Below are 21,100 nucleotides of genomic sequence, written 5' to 3' on the forward strand. Positions count from 1 at the left end.
TGCAATGCAAGTTATATCTTGTGTAAAATACACTAAATCAATCCGAATGATTTTCCTGACAACCACCATTCAGGCCTTGTCCGACGGATAGAGCAGGTGGAGTTTGGTGGGCCGGGTGGCACAGCCTCTCTATGAAGATAAGCACGTGAGTCCAGACAATGGGACACGTGATGGCGGCTGGAAGGAAAGAGTGGCCCCCACTCACCAGAAAAAGGCTATGCAGGGGTGGTGCTCACGGCTCACAACTCACAAGCTGCGCTAAATTATAACATGTTTCCCAATTTCCCTCCGCAAATCTTTTTTGTTTTTTTTTTGAAAGGAAAAAATAAAAGGAAAAAAGTTTTTCAGATTCAGATGATAAAAAAAAAAAAAATTTAAGATGGAAAATGTTCTTCCGTAAGTCGATGGTAAAATTGCAGCAGCGTGATTAAATTAACCTTTCTTTGCTTTTTTCTTCATTTTCGGGGTTAGGGGCAGGGATAGAGGTTAAAATATGATATCAATCAATCAAGTTAGTTCGACAAAATCGGACATGAACTTAGCTCAAGTACGTCACTTTTATTTAATTAGACCGACCCACAATAATCGGACCGTACGATATAAAATTATAATAATCAAGCAATATAAAACTACAATAATCAGACCGAACTCCGATCACACAGAGTCCTCTCTTGACAAAGACAAAGGAAAGTAAGAGGAAGAGACGTCAATCAACCAAGTGCAAAACAAGTAAACAACCCAATGATCCCAAAAAATTAAAAAAAAAACCAGTAAGCTGTACTAGAGCAATTAGTAGGGATTCGTACCAAAAACGACAAAAAAAAAAAGAGAGTAATTAGTAGGGATTCTCGTGAAAATTTATCAATTTTGTTCATCGGTTCATCGCTTTTGGACTTTCGCAATCCCCACATGTTTGGTCACCTTTCTGTCTGAGCCGCGCAAAACTAGAGAAACTACACCTCCCATACCGTGTGTATATATATGTATATATATATATATGACGGACCAAGAAATAAAACTGGTGCTACAATACTACTGCCTTAGTTCTACGGTAATCCCTCCTGATTTTCTTGAATAATACTACTGTAGTGCAACTGGGCTCGTAGTGCTACCAAACACCCCCACAAACTTTCACTTTCTAGTATCTGCTACTTTGCTACTTGAGAAAGAAATACTGCTACTCAGAGAAAGACCCCTCTGTTTCTCTCAGGAGTACTTTCTTTGCAGTAGCAGCAGTTAAACGGCAGAGGAGCAGGTGGCCCTAAAACGGGGGATTCATCATTCCAAGATTGAGGGAGGAATTGTCTTGAAGATTTTTAGAAGCAGAAGCAGAACAAGAGATGGGGATACTGTATGATGACTTAGTGATTGTGAGGCAGTCAGAGAAAGAAGGAGAGCCAAGTGTCATCACGGTGAATTGCCCGGACAAGACCGGCTTAGGTTGTGATCTTTGCCGCATCATTCTTTTCTTTGGTCTCTTTATTGACCGAGTTGGTATGTCCCATTTATGCTCCAAATTACTCCTATACTCCTCCTCGGCTGTACCTTCGTGCTTTCCTTCCCGCATTAAATAAGACACAACCCTCATTAAAATGCATTGATACTTGCTTGTGCCATTTTATCTAATTCTTTTTTAGGTGTTATTATTTGTTAGTGTTAGTTTTGAAGTTGTGAATCAATTGAATGGAATTTGCAGATTGTTTTTAGTAAATATAGTACGCTGCTAATGTCGTCTTGGGTCTGGGGCGGAAAAAAATGGCGAAGTTTTCTATGATAGTTTTGATGTGTTCTTTGAGACTTTTGCCTAATTTATGTTCTATTTATTTGTGGTGATGAAGATGTATCTACGGATGGAAAATGGTGCTACCTACTGTTTTGGGTTGTCGGCAAACCGACCACCAGGTGGGGTCTTTTGAAGAAGAGACTGGTGGAGGCCTGCCCTTCTTGTTCTTCGGCTTCTGGCATTTCCTTTTACACTGAGTTGCAGCCGCCCAAACCTCCTGATGTATTCCTGCTGAAGCTGTGTTGCTATGATAGAAGAGGCCTTTTGCATGGTAAGTTTTGATATTTCTGCTCCACCTCTGTCTTCTTATATCCTTTTTTACAGAGTGTTTCTTATTCATGTCGGTTAATTTTCTCTTGCAACACTGTTGAAAGTACTTGGATTGCCATCGATTGAATTGCTAGTTTCTAAATTTTGATCACTTTTCCTCATATTAGTGTTGAAAGTACTTGGCTTGGCTTGTCATCCAGTGAATCACTAGCTTCTAAATTCTTATAACTTTTCTTTCTTGAATTAGTACAAGTCAATTTCTTGGTCATTAAGGAGTAGGAATTTTTTGTTACTTACACTTTTAATACCTAAGCTGATTGGTGATACTCCTACCTCTGTCCTGTCCGTGGCTCCATCATGTTGAAGCAGTTTAATACCGTTTTCTGAACTTGTATCCGTAGTTGAGATCTTGAGAACTTATATTGGCAGATGTGACGGAGGTCCTTTGCGAACTGGAGCTTGTAATCAAGAAAGTAAAGGTATCCACCACTCCGGAGGGAAAAGTAATGGACCTGTTCTTCATCACTGATACCAGGTTTTGCATACTTACACTAACCTTCCTCTCATCTTTTTCTTTTTAAGCATTTTACTAAAGTCGAACATATTCATACACAATGTTAATTCTCAAATGGCACTCCTAACTTCTCCCCATAGCACCATAGAGGGTGGGTTTGTGGTCATACCTTTCTGTTTCCCCTTCCTCCGATCCTGGTCAATGTTCATGCTAATTGTGTTGGCTATACATCACTATTGTATGGGCTTGTTCCGTATTATATATTCTTAGCTGGATGAATCTTCCTTCCCCGATTTCAAGGGGTTATACTTCTACTGGTAAGGGTTGCAATCCTGAAAATTCGGGCACAGTAGTATTAAGGCTAGGAGCGTCCAGCTGATGGATGATGAACACTTAGCTGAAGGGTTTTCTTGCTTTCATCTGGTTCGTATAATGGTCTCTGTTTTTGGTGTCTACATGTTGAATCGAATCACCCAATTGTTCCTTAAGAGGATAATCATCTTTTCAGAGTTATCTGCAATGGTAGATATGCAAATTCACATGCGTCTCTGTATAATCTATTAAAAAACTAAAAGGAGTAAAAAACAAGATCATGGCACTTCCAGAGCTGTTGGTTTTTTGGGACATGAACTAAGAAACAACACCTTAATGTTGCAAAAAAAGCTGATAAGAGACTTGTATTGAAGGTAGAAAATGAGCTTATGTTTTACATTCATCAATTCACTATTTATAGTGATTACATGAAACAAACGAGCAAAATATCCCACTAACAATTATCCTAAAAATTTCAACAAAATATAATCTCCTTCTACTAGCAAATCTTGTCTAAAATATCTGTTAACAAACCAACATGATCTTTGGTTAACAAATATCCTTATTTTTCTAATAACTAAATTATTTTGATATTAAACATAATCTAGCAAAATATGTAGGAAAAGTTGCATATCCCAACACTCCTCCTTGCCACTTTTGCTGCAGATTTTGAATTGTCTTTTCAAATCTTTGAATCTTGTTTTGGACGAGACTTTTGTAAGAAGCTTTGCAATTGATAATTAGCCTTGCAATGAACTTCTTCCTTTGGGTTTTTATGCAAGCTAAATATTAGTCTTGCAACGAACCACTTCTTTTATTTTCTCGTGTCAAACTCCACATAAAAGATGATTTTTTTTTTATGTTTCCAAATAACCTTCTCTCATAGGTTTAAAGTGGAACATCCTTTGACGACATTTGAACCTATACAGAAAATATGAAATTCTGCATGGTTCTTCATTTTGTTATCACCATCAAAATCTGTAAACTCAAAAACAGAAATGTTATAATCTTGATAAATATCAGGAATCAATTTGATATCTCCTGACTTATCAATGATCTCCACCTGAATTTTTTCAGGATTTGAATTCTTGATTTCATCATCATGTTCCACTTTAGAATTGTCAAAATCTGACCAATCCGTAGTGAAACTTCTCCTTTTTATTTTAATTGAGAATAATTTATTCTCAATCAAATTATTAGCCATTATCCTTGTGAAAACAGCATCAAAAACTGATATGTGAATTCTGGCCTTGGATCTCTGTCTAACTGCAACTTTGTGGTCTCTAATTTGTGTATCCATCAGCTCTTCAAATGCTGGTGAAACAAATTTCATCTCCACCATATCCTGTAGATCATTGACTATCAAATAAGTCCAAAATTTTATGGCCCAAATTTGGTAAATTTCACCACTAAAAGTTGAAACATTTGCCAAAAAGTTCTTTCCTGTCATGGCTTTGAACTTATAATGGATCCTCACCAATGCATCACTCTCAAAAAAAAAAGACTCAGGCCCTTAAGATATAGGCTCTTGATACCACTTTGTTGGTTTTTTGGGACATGAACTAAGAAACAACACCTTAATGTTGCAAAAAAAGCTGATAAGAGACTTGTATTGAAGGTAGAAAATGAGCTTATGTTTTACATTCATCAATTCACTATTTATAGTGATTACATGAAACAAACTAGCAAAATATCCCACTAACAATTATCCTAAAAATTTCAACAAAATATAATCTCCTTCTACTAGCAAATCTTATCTAAAATATCTGTTAACAAACCAGCATGATCTTTGGTTAACAAATATCCTTATTTTTCTAATAACTAAATTATTTTGATATTAAACATAATCTAGCAAAATATGTAGGAAAAGTTGCATATCCCAACAGTTTCCTTTTCTTGTCTCTATATACATGTGAATATTTGAGCTTTGCTCTTCTTTGGATTCTGCTTAGCCTTATATGGTTGGTTTCCTTATCTGTTTCTAAACTTGCTGGAGTCAATTGTCTAATCAGGGAACTTCTACATACAAAGAAAAGACAACAGGACACCTATGACCGTTTGAAAGAAGTTACGGGCAATGCCTTGATTAATTGTGATATAGAAATGATTGGCCCTGAAGCTACTGCATGTTCTCAGGGGCCCTCATATCTTCCTCATGAAATTACTGATGGAATGCTTAATTTAGAGATGCTTGATGAACAGCAAAGTGGATATCTTCCCCCAGACAGCGTATCTATAACAATGGATAACTTATTAAGTCCAGGCCACACACTTGTGCAGATAGTTTGCCAAGATCACAAAGGTCTCTTATATGACATAATGAGAACTTTGAAAGATTACAATATCCAGGTATGACGAATTCTAGTGTGCTAAAGTCTCATAGTGTTTAGCCGTATGCAATTCAGTTGAAGTTTTCATTTATGTTTTAGTTATTTTTTCAAAGATGGTTTGCCACACCCCTTTTTATTAAAAGTATCAGCTTAAACAGTTCTATCAGTCTTTAGTTAGCTCTATTGTTCTCTTCTATTGTCTTTTTATGTGACAATGTTTACATTTGGAGGCCTTTATTTCCATCTGACATCTTTACTGAAGATTCACCATCTTGTTTGATCTAATTTACTCGAGCTATTGTTTTCCTGTAGTGCAATAAGCTGTAAGTATACTATCATAATCAACTTTATCAATCTTATTCTTTATTACCCATAGAATTCATTCTTATTAAATCTTCGGTTTTTGTCAATGTCTTGACCAGATATCATATGGCCGGTTTTCAACAAAAAGAAAAACAGAATGTGAGCTCGACCTATTTATTATGCAAACAGATGGTAAGAAAATAGTCGACCCAAGCAAGCAGAGTGCTCTACGTTCTCGTCTTTGGATGGAATTGTGTCGTCCACTGAGAGTAGCGTTAGTCAGCCGAGGTCCTGATACAGAACTTCTGGTTGCAAACCCAGTGGAGTTATCTGGAAAGGGTCGTCCCCTCGTTTTTCATGACATCACCCTTGCTCTCAAAATGCTCAAGACCGGCATCTTTTCGGTACTCCCTGAAATGCCTGATCGATGTTAATATCCCTTAGTGTTTTCCTCATATTCTATTTTCTTTTTTGTGCTTTCCTTTTCACCAATAATTGATTGACCTGCTCTTTCAGGCTGAGATTGGGAGGCACATGATTGGAGATCGGGAATGGGAAGTATACAGAGTTTTACTTGATGAAGGGGATGGCTTGTCTGTCCCAAGAGAGAAGATTGAGCAAGCTGTTTGGAAAATGTTGATGGGTTGGGAGTGATTTGCCTTGTACAGGCTAGCCTACCTTTTGTACAGTTAAGTTAATTAGAACCACCTACATGATGTAAGTGAGCACAAGTACATGTATTACATGTTGCAAGAAGCGGAGTACCTATTATAGCTCCTGAAATACTAACCTTATAGTGTAAATACGAGGCAAGGTAGATAGCGAAGAGATAAATTGGCCAGTTTATCTTTTCTAACGATGTTGTATCTTCGAGGCGGAGTTGATGGAGAACTCTTTTTTTACTTTCCATGGTAGAGTGAAATAAATCAACAAACCCCAAATTGCAGCCAGTTTGTTCTGCCTTAGTCCCTTTTTGTCCTACACTGTCCCTCCCGGGGAGCATGCTTGCCTAATTCCTTCTGTTCCCCAATAGATAGTGGCTGTGTTGCAGGCACTTGGCACGGGATGCTCTAAACAATGCAGATGGTTAATTTGTGGTAGGCTGATAACTCAACATCTGAAGCATGAGCAAAGCAAAGGTTGACGGGGTGGGAACTATTGTTTGACTATAGATGTAGTTCATCTGCCTTCGAACTGAATGTGTAACTTGGATGATATGTGGTTTCACGCTATTTTTGAGTTTAGAATTTATGGTCGGTTGGATACGAAAATAGAGAAGTCTTAGCACTTATAAAATGGAATAAAGTAAAAAGCATTTCCATCCATGAAATAGAAATGTTGAACTCCTGAATCTCTACAGGAATTTGTCCCCTGGTGAGGAAATTTCCTGCATGGGAGGATTTTACAAGCAAACCACTGGTTGAATGGTCGGATTGGAACCTGAAGGCTTAAGGGAAAGAGAATGAGGCAACTGCTATTCCATCAGATGGCATGCTTGACATGGACAGCGAGGAACTCAATGTGTGTGGCAGGAGATGAGGAAGGGATAATGAAGAGACTAGAAGCAATCCAAATGCAAATACAGCATGTGAAGGAAGTACTATTAAGAGAGTATGCCAACGCAGCCAGGGAAGAGAAGTTCATAAAGTGGGAGAGCCCCCAGGAGGGATGGTGGAAAATGAACGCAGCCTGCGGAGGAACGGCTATAGCTGGTGCAGGTGGAGTGCTCAGAGATAGCTGGGGAAGGTGGAGAATGGGGTCCCAACTGAACATTGGACTAGCGTAGCAGCAGAGCTATGGGGACTGATGAACAACAACAAAGATACTAACAAAGATATTTTCTTATTTACCAATACTAACGACTGATAAACTTCCACAACCAAGGGGAAAAGCCAAAATAGAAGAGGGCTGACATAATCTCTCAAGGGAAAAGAAAGCCCAACGTGAAAGGTGAAAAGGGTTAAAGAGAAGAATCGGACCTCTGAGGTTGAAAACATTTCAAAATGCTTTCTTGGAATTTGGTTTACGTGAGAATTCCTGTTATTATTGATGTCAACTAATCGACATTGAAATGAAATGGTATTTATTATTTAATGGCAATTTTAGCCTGATTATTTACGAAGGTAACTTGGTAACAAATTGACACGATGAATTTCCAGACCACAAACGAAATACTACAAAGAAACATCAGGCGGCAATTCAACATATACATCTGAATGATGACTTTGATCCCTAAAGCTTCCAGTAAATGCGCAATTTGTGCAAGACCCCAGAAACCACGGCCCAGAAAACAATTTCAGCGAAAATCACATACAAAAGCGTTCCTACTCTTTCCGATTTCCATACGTCAATGAAGACATGCTGTTGAATCCAGTTCACCTGTGAATTATCAGCATTTCCAGCCAATCAGGAGCCATTAATGATGACTTGGTTCTGGAGGTTACATTCTTTAGCATCGATGAGAAGAAAATGGTACTTACTAGACTGTTTTTGGGATCTTCGTAGTACCATCCATTTATGAAGGCAGCAAAGATGCCCTGTGCTGCCATTACAAACACCAGCATTGCATTCATCCCTATCCACTCGAGGAACAAGAATGGCTTCCGCTGCCCCCAAACATCAATCTGTTTTATTGCGCCAGAGAGGGAAACATTACTTGAGATTATTTTCGTTGGAAATCTATAGTTCCATAGTTTGCTTTCTTTAGAAAATAGGTACTAGTACTTCTGCTACTGTGAAGATCAAACTTTCTTACCAGTATGTAGAACCCAGAGAATACAATTCCAGCTGCTCCCGCTGTGAAACATACATAGCTGAAGCTGTAGAGCTGCTTATTGATAGGTATAGCTGCACGCGAGATTGAAACAAGAAATAGTATCTGTTATTTCCTGTGGATTTTGAGTCATCAAAAGAGAAGATGCACTGGGCTAACTGCTCCTGAGAAAGATATATATATGAATGATGCTCACCATCTGTAAAATGAAGAACTAAGGCTAGGACTATTAAACAGAGCCCCATTGACACCCAATGCTTGAGCCTCTCCTTATGACCCTGCAACAAAATGTGCGCGAATTTTTGTTAACTCAACAACGCCCAAAGACCATCTAACCAGCTTGAAAAATAGATTGGCAAAGAGATCGCAACCTTAAAATGAATCAAGACGTGCCCATAATGAATGCCAATGGTGCCCGAGAGAATAGCTGAAATTGAACTAGAAGATAACAAGAAGCAATAGAAGCCATTAGTACACGGAAAATGTCTTGCGGAGAAAATTGAAGTACCAATCTAATGTCTCTTGCGCTTAACTAAGCTAGTCGAACCTCAAGAAGCCTTCAGGTTCAAATGGAGCAAGGCACCAAGTCGGTGCATCTTCACGGAGAGGACCAGAAGCAGGAGAACTGAATGTGCAGGCCTACATTTTGGTTGAGAATAGAGACCGATAACTAATAATATGCCAGGACTATTACGAGGAACTAGACCCAATAACGTTCCACTTCCGCATGCGAATTGCGTACCTTTAAACGTTTCCAAACGGGGTCCGCATATAGATGATTGATCCCCCAAACTTGTCTATCCACATAACCAACTGCATTGCACGCTGGTCCAAAATGTCCTCTCATCCCACATTTTACCTTAATTTGAGAATAAATAAACAGCTAAACCTTCAGTTTTCTCATGCATTCATTCGTGGGCAACATGTGCACGAAGAATTTTGGTAGAAGTACCAAAAATTGCTCAGAAACAAGTAGGCAATCTCATACAGTGTATTTTCCGGCAGCATGCCCGTGATGCACGACGAAGGTCCAGTCAGGAACATAGAGAGTGAATACGGTGATCATGTATATCAGAAACGAAACAAATCCTCCCAGCCTGAATATGAAAAGTAGAAGGAAGGATCTACATATAGCATCCTCTTGACTCGCTCAAATAGGGGGAGAGACTAATTTAAGCTACTGAAGTGTAGAAAGAACACGTATTAGACTTACCACTGCCATTTGTATGCGGTGAAAATGGAGCGAAAACCAGGGCTAATGGCGGTTGGCCTGAGCTTAGTAGTGAATGTCTCTATCAGAGCAACAATTAAGTAGACCAAAGCTATTCTCTGCTTGCGGATACAAACCCAATGAAAAAATAACGATGCTCAGGGACATTTCGGATGGATAAACAGATTTCTTCAATTAATTCCGTTCAAAATGCTTTGCTCAAAATCTTAAAAAGAGATGGAAAGAATGAAAGATTCGCTCTTGAGAATCACACCTGTAGGATGCCGCACCATCGTAAGAGTTTCATATTAACCCCGTAAGATAAGTCACTGGGCGCATGAGAGTATCCCCCTGTATGTATTGTGTACATATATAGTATGTTTAGAGTCATATTATGTACATAACATCAGAAGCAAATTGCTTCTGTCTGCTGCTCCTCTATTGCTTTGCACTCGCAAAATAGGATCATAGCAGCAGCTTTTAAGTTTTTCTCTCAAGTACCTTGAAGTATAAGTCCCCAGAAGAAAAGCTTTAGTGTTCTCGAGATTATTTTTCTAACAGCAGCATTGACCTTGGGAATTCTCTGCAATTACATGTAAACAATTAGAAACTTTTTTTTGGTGGTTTGGGGGGGGGGGGGGGGTTTATTAATTCGGTCACTCCTCCTGTATAATTAATTCTTGGTGTTCCTCTTTTTCAGTTGAAGGGATCGGTTTAAAAGTTGAAACCTTTTTTTTTTTCGTGGAATTGGATGTCCATAGTTTAGCTTAAAATTAGACTGAGTTTGTTTGGATAAGAATTTATTTGGATGATTTATTTGATCCAGTTACTGTAGCACTTTTTGTGATGTGATATATATGAAATAAAAAGATGATTGGAAATTGTGTGTATGATACAAGCAAAACAAAATCTGAAATTTTTATTCCAAATTCTTGTTGTCCAAACAAACTCAGTATCTTCACAAATATGATTAATTTTGGGCTTTAAGGCCTTGCTAGTCTTCCTCCATCATTTAGCATCTTATGGATCAACTCTTAGTTACAGGCCCATAATTTTTTACCTCTGGGCTCTTAAGATTCATTCTCCTAGCAGACAAGGGGGAAGTTTGCATCGACCCCTTCTCTTTTTTTTTTAAAAAAAATTATTATAACCATGCACAGCGCCACATGGGATCCTCAGTGTCAGTTTTTCAGTATGGCAATTCAGTGCCACTTCTATATCTATACTAGGTGTCCTGTTTATTTAATTTATCATGTGTTATTTATTTAAATTTCTTCTACTATCATGTGATAAGTGAGATTGACACTGGATTTGATACCGAGTAGTGGCACAGAGGATCCCAACTGGCACAACGCACAGTTTTGATGAAGTGAAAAGAGATATCAATGAAAACGAAGAGTAGGGAAAAGCACCTTGAGGGCAAGAGCGATTGCAACGCCAACGATGAAGAGAAAAAACGGCATTACAAAGTCGGCCAAGGTGCATCCATTCCAGGGGGAATGATCAATCCGTGGATATGCCCCTCCGGCATCATCTACTAATATCATCAACTGCACGCCACGCAATTTTGGACAGAAACTCATCGTCTTGTTTCTCAGTTAATAATGATGCACATCACTGACTGAAAAACTAAATTCAACAGAAATGAAATGAATTAGAGTACCACTACAGTGAGGCCTCTGAAGGCATCTAAGGTTGCAATCCTCTTGGTCTTTGGTGGTTTTGTCAGCACTAGTGCAGTTTGCTCCTGCTTTTGTGCCGCTGGCTGTTCCGTTAATCCGGTGCTCTTGTGTTCTTTCAGCTTGCAATATTCTGTAGCGTCTTGGCCACCACCTGCACTGGTGTCGTCAACTCTTGAAGTTTTATCTTTCTCGCCGTGAAAGCTTCTTGTTTCCTCTTCCTCCACAAGATGTCCTTTAACATCATCAGCAAACCCTTCTTCCAACTTCTTGGGATCGTCCATAGCTGCAACTAGTGGCTAGCTCTCTTCTTTCCTCTCCCACAACTTCTCTCGTTGCTTTGCTTGCAGCTAGGTATAGCTTACCAAGTAGTAGTAGTGTTTACATATGAAGATATATGTCTTACTACTATTACTCAATGAAGTTGACTACTAAATTAATTAGTGCCTGCATTATGAGCATGCATAGAGTAGGACAAGCTTAAAAATCAAAAGGCCGGCCCATTTAATCATCTGCTGTCTCGGTCTCGATCGCCTGAATAAGTGCGCAGGACCATTTAAATTACTACTAATGTAGCGGCAATGCTTTTACACAATGGAAACGGAACATCGTGGGACTAATTAAGACATGATTAAGGTCCCCGTACGGGACGGCCCGACTCACCAAGAACTAGCAAATATGGTGATAAGAATTGGCTTTAAATCGTAATAGATATCACTTTCTTTTAGGCTTTATTTGTCTGGTATAACGTGTAATAATCTTGGATAAATATCCTTTAGGATAAAATGAAATTTGTTTGTGTTAAACTCTTGTACAAATCAAGACAAATCCTTTGAGAACTAAGAAGTGCTTTTGAGAGAGTATATAGGAAAGTGATTTTCTACAGCAAACTACTCTCTATTTGACTTTTTTTTTTTTATAGAAAGATTGCTTGAGAAACAAAAGAACTCATTAAATACTTGTATAAATAGATTCAAAGTATTATGTACAAATTCATGCACTTTAATTCATGCATCTCATGATCTTTAAGATCAAAACATGAATCTATTCATTCATTCAAGGATTCTCATATACATGAACACATGGGGCATCTTTATCCTTTAGTTTAATCAGGTTTGCATGCCTGTTAATCCCTTATATAATTTTTTTAGAAGCCCCCGTCACGCAGAATAAAATAGAATAGATTATGTTATAAAAATATTATAAAAAAAAAAGTCTGGTGTTGTATGTTTCAAAACGGACAAAAGGGAAAGTAAAAAAGTCATTTGCATGATGTCCCTTATCCTCGCTTGCTTCTTTTTTTTTTTAAAAAAAAAAATTATTCATTTTACTACTACGTTGTTATTTAGCTGTGTGTATTCTGACTTCTTAAGACCAAGACTATCATCCTTAGACAATGAAGTGCACCCATAACAAACTAAAATGGAGGTGGTCGGAACTGATGATCCACTGCCAATCTGCCATGTTCCTGTACAAGTCTAAGGTCCAAGTACTCCCCCAACCCAACTAAATTAGAGAAGTTTAAATCAGACAAAAAAGGGCAGTGAAAAACTATTAGTGAGTTTAAACAATGGAGAAACTTCCAAAAAATAAAATAAAAATCAAAACAGATTACGTTCTGTCAGAATTTATCATATATATATATATAAAAGACAGTAGTGTGAAACCAATCGCTTGCTGCCGTGGAAGGTTCAAGGTCAAGTGGCTGTCTTCTCTCTCCAGTTGTTGAAAATGAAGAAGGACGATGACATGATGCCGGCCAAAAAGTCAAATAACAACACCAAGACACGATTTGTCTCAGTGTGCCGTACTGGAGCAGAGGTTAAGTAACTCTGGACGGCTTGTTGCTCCCATTCGATTTTTGGGACCTTCGGTTACAAGCTAGTAAAGGAAGGAAGATGAGGATTGAGATTGGACAATTTTAAGAGCTCCATCGTTTCCGGCAAATCACCAAATTAAACAATCACTTGTTTTCATTTCAGGCATTTAGGTATAGCTGAGGGGTCGAAAAGCTATTTCATGTTCTTTACGGCTACGGGGGAGGGGAGGGGAGCAATTTGTATTTGATCGTCAAATCTGCTCTTTTACGGTCTACACCGACCGACGTGCACGTGTTATATGACCCAATTTCTAGTTTGGCTAAGAGGTAGAACCATCAATTCTTAATCTCAGGTTTTCTAAGGGTATCATATCAATGCTTAGAAATCATTCACGAACGTCTGGACGAAGAAGAAAACTGCTTTCTTATTAGGGAGGTAAAAAGAAAAGAAAAGAAAAGAAAAGACAAGACGGAGTCCCATCCCACATCGATTAGCACAGGCGTAGCAGCTGTCGAGCGGAGCGTTTATAAGACCTGGGAATAACTCGAAATAAGGGCAAGCAGCTACGCAGCGAGCACAAAGCGAACTATTCTTTCGCCTTTTACTAAAGAATACCGTGCGCTCGCTGCAGAAGGTAGCATACGCCAATTTTTAGAGAGGTCCTTCTTCTTTGGTTGGGCGTCTACATATCTTAGTCGAAATATTTAGGAATGTCGCTAAATTTTGAGGGAGGGACAATTGGGGTTGGTAACCGTCTACAAAAACAATTAGTTCTCACCGCAGAGAGGATGGAAGGCGGAAAATTTTTTTTATTAAAAAAGAACGCTAATGGAAAACTGCTTCAGAGAATACAAGCAATTCGTGGTTGGAGTATTTGATGTTCCTCCGGATTTGAGTTTCCAATTAATCATTTGTTCCTAGTTGATTGCAATTAAGAAAATCCGTGAAAAGGAATAGTCAATCCTAGGATACCGACTCAGAAGTTAAATAAGAAGATATCTCAAGTTCTTTCTTTTTTTTTTTTTTTTTGATCGAATAATAAGACGTCTGAATCTATATCTATATAAATTTGAGAAGGGATTTTCAGGAACAAGCCTCCACAACCCTTCCCACTCTCAACTCTATTTTCCTAACATTTTACATTTATCTTATTTCGTAAAAAATATCATGGGCCCATTACATCCCCACGTTTCCCTCAAATAAGAAGTTAATTCCAACTAAAACTCCCACGTTCTCTCAAACAAAAATGTAACTTCCACTTACATTAAAACTCTAACACTCCCACGTTCCCTCAAACAAAAAAATAACTTCCACTTACCTTAAAACTCTTCCCACTTACAATATAGTTGGTACTTGGCCCCTGATCCAACGGAATTGAGGATTGCACCTGATCTCTTCCCAACTGCCACGGAATATACTTGGTACTACTTTTGGGAATTACTACTTTTGGGAATTACTCTTACAATTTCACTCCACACCCACATTTCCATTTCAATTAAAACCCTTTCAATCAACTTCCTTCTCGAACCTCTCTAATTAGCTTCACAATAGAACATGACCGTTTACAGGCATGTCATCAACACCTGAATTTCAAACTCGCAAGATTGCAACGGAGGAAACATTTGCTAATGAAACGAAAAGGACGCCACCACGGTCCCGCACAAGAATTGGAACAGTTCCAACAATTTTGCGCCGACGAAAGAGAAATCTCACATCAACTACGATGGATAAAATCTCGACTACATCGACTCAAACGCCGCGCCAATCAAATTAGAAGTTTCGGTACTATTTATTCTTTTAATATTGATATTCTTTTAATATTGAAAACCTGATCATATCATGAGTTGTGCTCATGATGTGACTTATGTAGTCTTTACCCCAAACTCTTAATATGGTAACATATTGTAGTACCATCAATTTTGATCACGAAAAATAATACTACTATTAATTATGAGTTGTGATCTGTGGAGTTTCTTCATTACTTTGAAATAAGATGTTTAGAAGGTTGACATTAAGAGATTACTACTAGCGGGTAGGTTTGTTTTTTGTGTTTTGGGTTTTTTTTTTGGCAGATTTTATGTCTTACTGCATTACATGTCCTTGGGCTGTTCAAATCGGGATAAAATCATGTCGTGCCCAAACTCTCTCCGGATAAAATCTTACATATATATATATATATATATATATATATATATATTTTAAAAATTTCGAACTCTGGAAAAAATCCTATATTTCTTAAGCGTCAAATAAAATGAATCCCCCAACATACTCGAACCTTAGTTATATATTTAGTCGCAAAATTGTCTCAACAGCTTGTGTGTGTGTTGTAGTCGATGGATCCTAGGAATGAGGTTCTAAAAAAAATTAAAATTCATGTCACATCTTGATTGTGCTATGCATGGGCACAATCCAGAATTAGATGGGTTCCATTGTTTATAAGAATCAAGTTAGAAGTTTCGCCACTATTTATTCGTTAAATATTGGTATTTTCATTATACTTACAATTATTAATAATATTTCTAATATTATAATATTATTATTGTTTTCATTGTTTATAAGAATCAAGCCGGTATTATCTATTCTTTATATATTGCCATTTTCATTATAATTGCAATTATTAATAATATTCCCAATATTATAATATTATTGCTGTTTCCATTGTTTATAAGAATCAAGTTAGACGTTACGGTACTTATTCTTTAAATATTGGTGTTTCCATTGTTATTTCAATTATTAATAATATTCTCAATATTATATTATTATTGTTGTTTTCATTGTTTGTAAGAATCAAGTTAGAAATTTAGGTCTTATGTATTCTTTAAAATTTGGGAATATTATTGGGATTATTATTGTACTTCTAAGTATTAATAACATTTCGAATATTATAATATTATTGTTGTTTTCATTGTTTATAAGAATGTGGATATAGTACCAATTGTTTATAAGCACTTTAATAAATGCCACCGCAAGCTCCCCAATGGCTTTGTTAATATGTTACATGTTAACAAATAGTACTAAAAGCTATTATTGCATATGCAGTGGTCAATTCTACTGAATAGGATCACTACAATCTTATCTAATATCAAAGGTTAACATAAATATATTGTCATTTTTACTACCAAAATTGACAATTTGTTTGAGGCAATAATTAACATAATAAAAAATATATTTTACTATTCTAAATGTTTAATTACATATCATAAAAAATATAGTGACTCAAAACTCATATGGTCGAAATCATGCTTCACATTTCACATCGAGTTCACCCACTAAATAATGTCTCAAACATTAAATATTATCAACTACTATCAGAAACATTGAGTGTGTTTGGATTGTAAGTTATTTGAAATATTTTTACTGTAGCACTTTTTGTGATGTGATGTATGTGAGATAAAAAGGTAATTGGGAAGATAAGAAGGTGTATTGAAAATTGTAATGGTGATGTCAGCAAATATATTTGGCCAAATAATTGGCTGTCCAAACACACTCATTGCCAAATTAAGGATAGATTTTCTCAAATCTTACTATTAAATACACATATTACCATTCATTAATTAAAAAATAATATTTTATAATATTATTTTATAGTAAAATAATATTTTATTATTTTTAAATTCTTCCATAGATTATAATTTTTTTTTAATAATGTAAGTACCGTGCGTAACACGGGTATTCACACTAGTTCGTACAAACTACAGAAGGCTGCAAATTATTGGATCACCTCACCGCGCGTGTTGTGGTCTCAGCTCTCCAAGTTTTGATCATTCTTGCTAACGTCTTTCTGCCCCATCAGTCGCAAACACGTGATACACGCGCATTAAAAGCAAGTCATAATAGCACGGCACCCTGAATACGACGTTAACACGGGAGTATATCTCTGACTAGACTAGACTAGACTAGACGATAAAGGCTATGCGTTGGTTGGGGAATGGAAAATTTCGAGCAAAAGTTAGGCATGGTAGGAAAATGCGTTGGTTGTCATTTTGCAATATTGCTTGTACATTATGCATTTGGCTACCTGTTCTAAGCACTACATCCACATATTTGTGATTTATTCCCTTTGTCTCATTTTAATAATTCTAATTTTTTTCACACAGTTTAAGAAAAAATAGTTAATTTTATTGAAATAATAAATTTAGATTGCTATTTTTCTAAAATATCCTTATATTAAATAGAGTACAACATTATATTAATTATTCATGAGAACTTGAATTGATGATTAATAAATAATCAATCTTCATTTTACATTATTTCACATTTTGACTTGAAAGAATAACAAAGTTGACTTTTTATATATCAATATGTTTTGGAAAATCTAAATGTATTAAAATGGGGTAGGTTAACAATCTATATTAAATAAGGTGGTTTATACTAATAACAACCTACATTGAATAAGGATATTTTAGAGAAATAAAAAAATAACTATATTCTTTAATTAGAAAGTGAACTACGATTTGAGACAGACGAAAAAGAAAAACAAGACTATCAAAGTGGGACGGAGGGAATAATTAGTTATGGCAACAGCAATTTGGATTCTACGGGATAACCAATTCTAGGTTTAAGCACTCTTCAGTCTCTCAACATTACTGCCCCAATCATTTCTTTTTATGTTTGAAGATAATAAAGTCTTCTCTAAAATTTTTAGCGAGAGTATTGTCTTCTCCTAAAATTTTTCGGAGGGAAATTTTTTGTCTTCTAGAGTTTTTTTTAGGATTTTTCGTGAAAGTTTTCTATTAGTTTTTTTATTTCCTTTGTCATATCTGTTTGCAAAACTAGAATTTTTGAGTCCATTTTTGTCAGATCTCGAAGTAGTTAAACAATAGATGTGGCGAGAGAAGATGTGCAAAGATGTTCGTTTGGTATTGACATATCATTTCAAATAGATTGGGGATTTACAACAAAATATTTATAACTTTGTCAGATGTAGTAGTGTATCTGTACATCCTTCGTCCTTCAGATCTAGTTTTTTTTTTTATGACATGTTTAATGACAGAGAAAGAAAATCCACAGATTCATTAGTTTGGATGAAAATCCACATATTCGTGGCTCCAGTTAAGTCAATAAATGTAAAATCTCTTACCACTTATCCAACCAAGAGATCCATTGCAGTGATAAATACAGGATCTCCTACTAATCATGCTTCCAAAAAAGCTACAATATCTTGATTAAAATTTTATGAGCCATGACGACGATTACAGACGCAAGTGGAATCTCCAGTTTATAAAAACAGATTATTTTGGAGCTTTGCAAATTTTGATTGCTGCCTGCTAATGCCAACTTTCTCGTCGAATGGAATAAAATTTTAGAGTATCGGTGATTAAATCATGTGCTATTTGTCTCCTGTTCCTGTCCCGCACACAATAGACTTTTGTCCATTTCTGGGTCAATGAAGAAATCCATCTGAAACTCCTCCGCTTGGGCACTTCTCCTCCACTGGGTCACTTCTTTGATTGCTACAGATCCATATTCACACTGGTCTTTTAACTGAGCTCCGCGCGCACACACCCATGAAAGACCCCCTCAGGAATCCAAAAATCAGGAGAAAAGGGAAGAAAAAAACCATGGGAGAGGGAGTGGCAGAAGAAGATATCAGGGATGTTTCTGGGTGCTGGAGAGGCCCGAATAGTTTTATACCCCATTTGATCAGTAGCCGATGGTACATGGTGTTCGCAACCATCCTAATCATGGCCATGTCTGGAGCTACTTACATGTTTGGCATCTATTCGGAGGACATCAAATCTTCACTAGGCTATGACCAGACAACCTTAAACTTGATCGGCTTCTTCAAGGACTTGGGTGCAAATTTGGGAATCATTTCGGGGCTGGTCAACGAGGTCGCACCTCCCTGGTTAGTTCTCTCCTTGGGTGCAGTCATGAACTTTTCTGGTTACCTGATGATATGGCTGTCGGTGACCGGACGCATTGCTAGGCCGGCCGTGTGGCACATGTGTTTCTATATATTCATCGGTGCCAATTCTCAAACTTTTTCCAACACCGTTGCATTGGTTTCGTGTGTCAAAAATTTTCCAGAAAGTCGAGGTGTTGTCATCGGTCTGTTGAAGGGATTTGTTGGGCTTAGCGGTGCAATAATCACACAACTCTACCGTGCTTTTTACGGGCATGATTCCAAGTCTCTCATCTTACTCATCGGCTGGCTTCCCGCTGCCGTTTCACTCATTTTCCTTAGAACTGTTCGCATCATGAGGGTCGTTCGACAAGCAACTGAGCTCAACATGTTCTACCGTTTCCTCTACGTTTCGCTCATTCTAGCCGGTTTTCTAATGATCACAATCATTGCCCAAAACTGGCTGGCTTTTACTAGGTTAGAGTACGGGGCAAGTGCTTCTGTGGTGATTGTTTTGCTTTCTATGCACTTGCTCGTTGTCATAACAGAGGAGTTCAAACTTTGGAAGAGAAAGAGGGGAGAAACCTCATATGATCCACCACCAGCGAGTGAGTTTGCACCCCAGGCAGCGAAAGCAGAGACGCCTCTCGCCGATCCACCGAATCAAGAAGAGACGCCCGTTTCTTGCTTGGGCAAGGTGTTCAGGCCACCGGAAAGGGGAGAAGATCACACTATCCTGCAAGCAGTGTGCACCATCGATATGCTAATTCTGTTCGCGGCTACAACATTTGGGGTGGGCGGGACGTTAACGGCAATTGATAATTTGGGTCAAATTGGCAAATCCTTGGGCTATCCCAAGAAGAGCATTGCCACATTCGTATCACTAGTAAGCATATGGTCCTATTTAGGACGCGTGGCCTCCGGCTTTGCTTCCGAAATCCTACTGGCCAAGTATAAGTTTCCACGTCCCCTGATGCTAACGCTGGTACTTCTCGTCTCGTGCGCCGGCCATCTCCTCATTGCTTTCGGCGTCCCATATTCTCTTTACGTCTCATCCTTGATTGCTGGTTTTTGCTTCGGAGCTCAGTGGCCACTAATTTTCGCTATCATATCAGAATTATTTGGCCTAAAGTACTACTCCACGCTGATTAATTTAGGTGCTGGAGCCAGTCCGTTTGGTAATTACATACTCAATGTTCAAATAGCAGGCCATTTTTACGACAGGGAGGCGTTGAAGCAAATGGCAGCCAAAGAAGTCACTAGGAGAGCCGGGGAAGACTTGACGTGCGACGGGGTAGAATGCTACAAGCTATCTTTTCTCATAATTACTGCGACCACGTTGTTTGGATGTGTTGTTTCTTTAGTCTTGTATTTAAGGACCAGAAATTTCTACAAAGGCGATATATACAAGAAATTCAAAGAGCAAGGTCAAGTGAAAGATCCTGAGATGAACTCGGTTACAATCGCACCACTTTTGCCAGCCGCCAGGTGATTAATTTTGTAGCGGTGTATTTAGACTCGTCTCCCTCCCCACCCCTCCTCTGTAATACTATCTATCTGATATATAACCCTTGATAAGCTGATCTGTGGTGGTAGAAACACGAAATCTCTCATTTAAATGCTGTCTGAAGCCCGCCGAGCATTATAGTAACAGATGCTGACGGAACGGATGAGCACGAGAGCAGATGCTTGAATAATGCTCTGAGGGATTAGTTCACCTGTCTACAAAATGTAAAATGCTGCATTTATCCTGCCATGCATTGCGTAATAGCAGATATATTAACAGATAAAATAGCTGTTGTAAAATGAATTTTATCAAAAGATACTCTCGAATTTTATTTTGGTTGAATTTGGTCCGCTTGGGTGCTGTCCTTTTCACTTTTGATCGTTTTGGGCGCGACGGGGTATACATACAATTTGCAGAACACAAAGGGAGTGAGTTAAAAGGATGTACGGCGTCCCTCGGCTCTGGGATGCTGATCAAGCTTAAGATGCTCTCGGGCACAGCCCCCAATTTGAACAGGATCAGAATGAGAGCTTTCAAACCGAAAGTTTTCTGGCGATCTTAGCCGTTATTTGAACAGCATCCATTTTTTGAGCTTTCAAACTTACAAAGAACGATAAATAGATTTCTCGATGAGGACTGCCTTATATTTCTGGAGCCTCTGCACTTGCAATGTTATAGCGCAACCTTTGAAAGAAAGACATACTAGCTGATGTCTACCAGTCCAGACACGAGGTGAGACACCACCATCAAAACA

The 21,100-nt window shown here is 37.8% G+C and overlaps 3 protein-coding genes and 1 non-coding gene across 5 annotated transcripts; 3 read left to right on the plus strand and 1 right to left on the minus strand.

Annotated features, from left to right (window-relative positions):
* Nucleotides 1–655: 655 nt before the first annotated feature.
* On the plus strand, nucleotides 656–6,462 carry LOC113695339 (ACT domain-containing protein ACR10). Of its 2 annotated transcripts, XM_072052204.1 has the most exons (7): nucleotides 657–1,051; nucleotides 1,211–1,494; nucleotides 1,839–2,054; nucleotides 2,483–2,588; nucleotides 4,892–5,228; nucleotides 5,632–5,916; nucleotides 6,029–6,462. In XM_072052204.1, exons 2-7 carry the CDS (start codon nucleotides 1,341–1,343, stop codon nucleotides 6,164–6,166), a joined length of 1,236 nt encoding a protein of 411 aa, XP_071908305.1. In that variant the 5' UTR covers nucleotides 657–1,051; nucleotides 1,211–1,340; the 3' UTR covers nucleotides 6,167–6,462. The 2 variants fall into 2 exon arrangements, with proteins under 2 accessions (XP_027070190.2, XP_071908305.1); XM_027214389.2 differs by having other exon boundaries at nucleotides 656–1,440.
* Nucleotides 6,463–7,578: 1,116 nt separating this feature from the next.
* On the minus strand, nucleotides 7,579–11,583 carry LOC113695338 (uncharacterized). The gene is made up of 13 exons (XM_027214387.2): nucleotides 11,159–11,583; nucleotides 10,908–11,045; nucleotides 9,997–10,078; nucleotides 9,770–9,846; nucleotides 9,499–9,614; nucleotides 9,274–9,382; nucleotides 9,028–9,144; nucleotides 8,833–8,924; nucleotides 8,657–8,723; nucleotides 8,482–8,563; nucleotides 8,268–8,359; nucleotides 7,993–8,136; nucleotides 7,579–7,891 (listed from the first exon to the last, which is right to left on the minus strand). The coding sequence occupies exons 1-13, from the start codon at nucleotides 11,456–11,458 to the stop codon at nucleotides 7,745–7,747; spliced, it is 1,563 nt and encodes a 520-aa protein (XP_027070188.1). The 5' UTR covers nucleotides 11,459–11,583; the 3' UTR covers nucleotides 7,579–7,744.
* A 1,972-nt stretch (nucleotides 11,584–13,555) lies between these two features.
* Nucleotides 13,556–13,674, plus strand: LOC113697659 (U5 spliceosomal RNA). The gene has a single exon (XR_003449943.1). It is a non-coding gene; the product is annotated as a U5 spliceosomal RNA (small nuclear RNA).
* Nucleotides 13,675–18,163: 4,489 nt separating this feature from the next.
* LOC140008299 (protein NUCLEAR FUSION DEFECTIVE 4-like) lies at nucleotides 18,164–20,688 on the plus strand. Its single transcript, XM_072052203.1, has one exon. The coding sequence runs from the start codon at nucleotides 18,502–18,504 to the stop codon at nucleotides 20,329–20,331; it is 1,830 nt and encodes a 609-aa protein (XP_071908304.1). The 5' UTR covers nucleotides 18,164–18,501; the 3' UTR covers nucleotides 20,332–20,688.
* The last annotated feature ends 412 nt before the right edge of the window (nucleotides 20,689–21,100 follow it).

Source organism: Coffea arabica, chromosome 6c (assembly GCF_036785885.1).
Source record: "Coffea arabica cultivar ET-39 chromosome 6c, Coffea Arabica ET-39 HiFi, whole genome shotgun sequence".
Classification (NCBI taxonomy): Eukaryota; Viridiplantae; Streptophyta; class Magnoliopsida; order Gentianales; family Rubiaceae; genus Coffea; species Coffea arabica.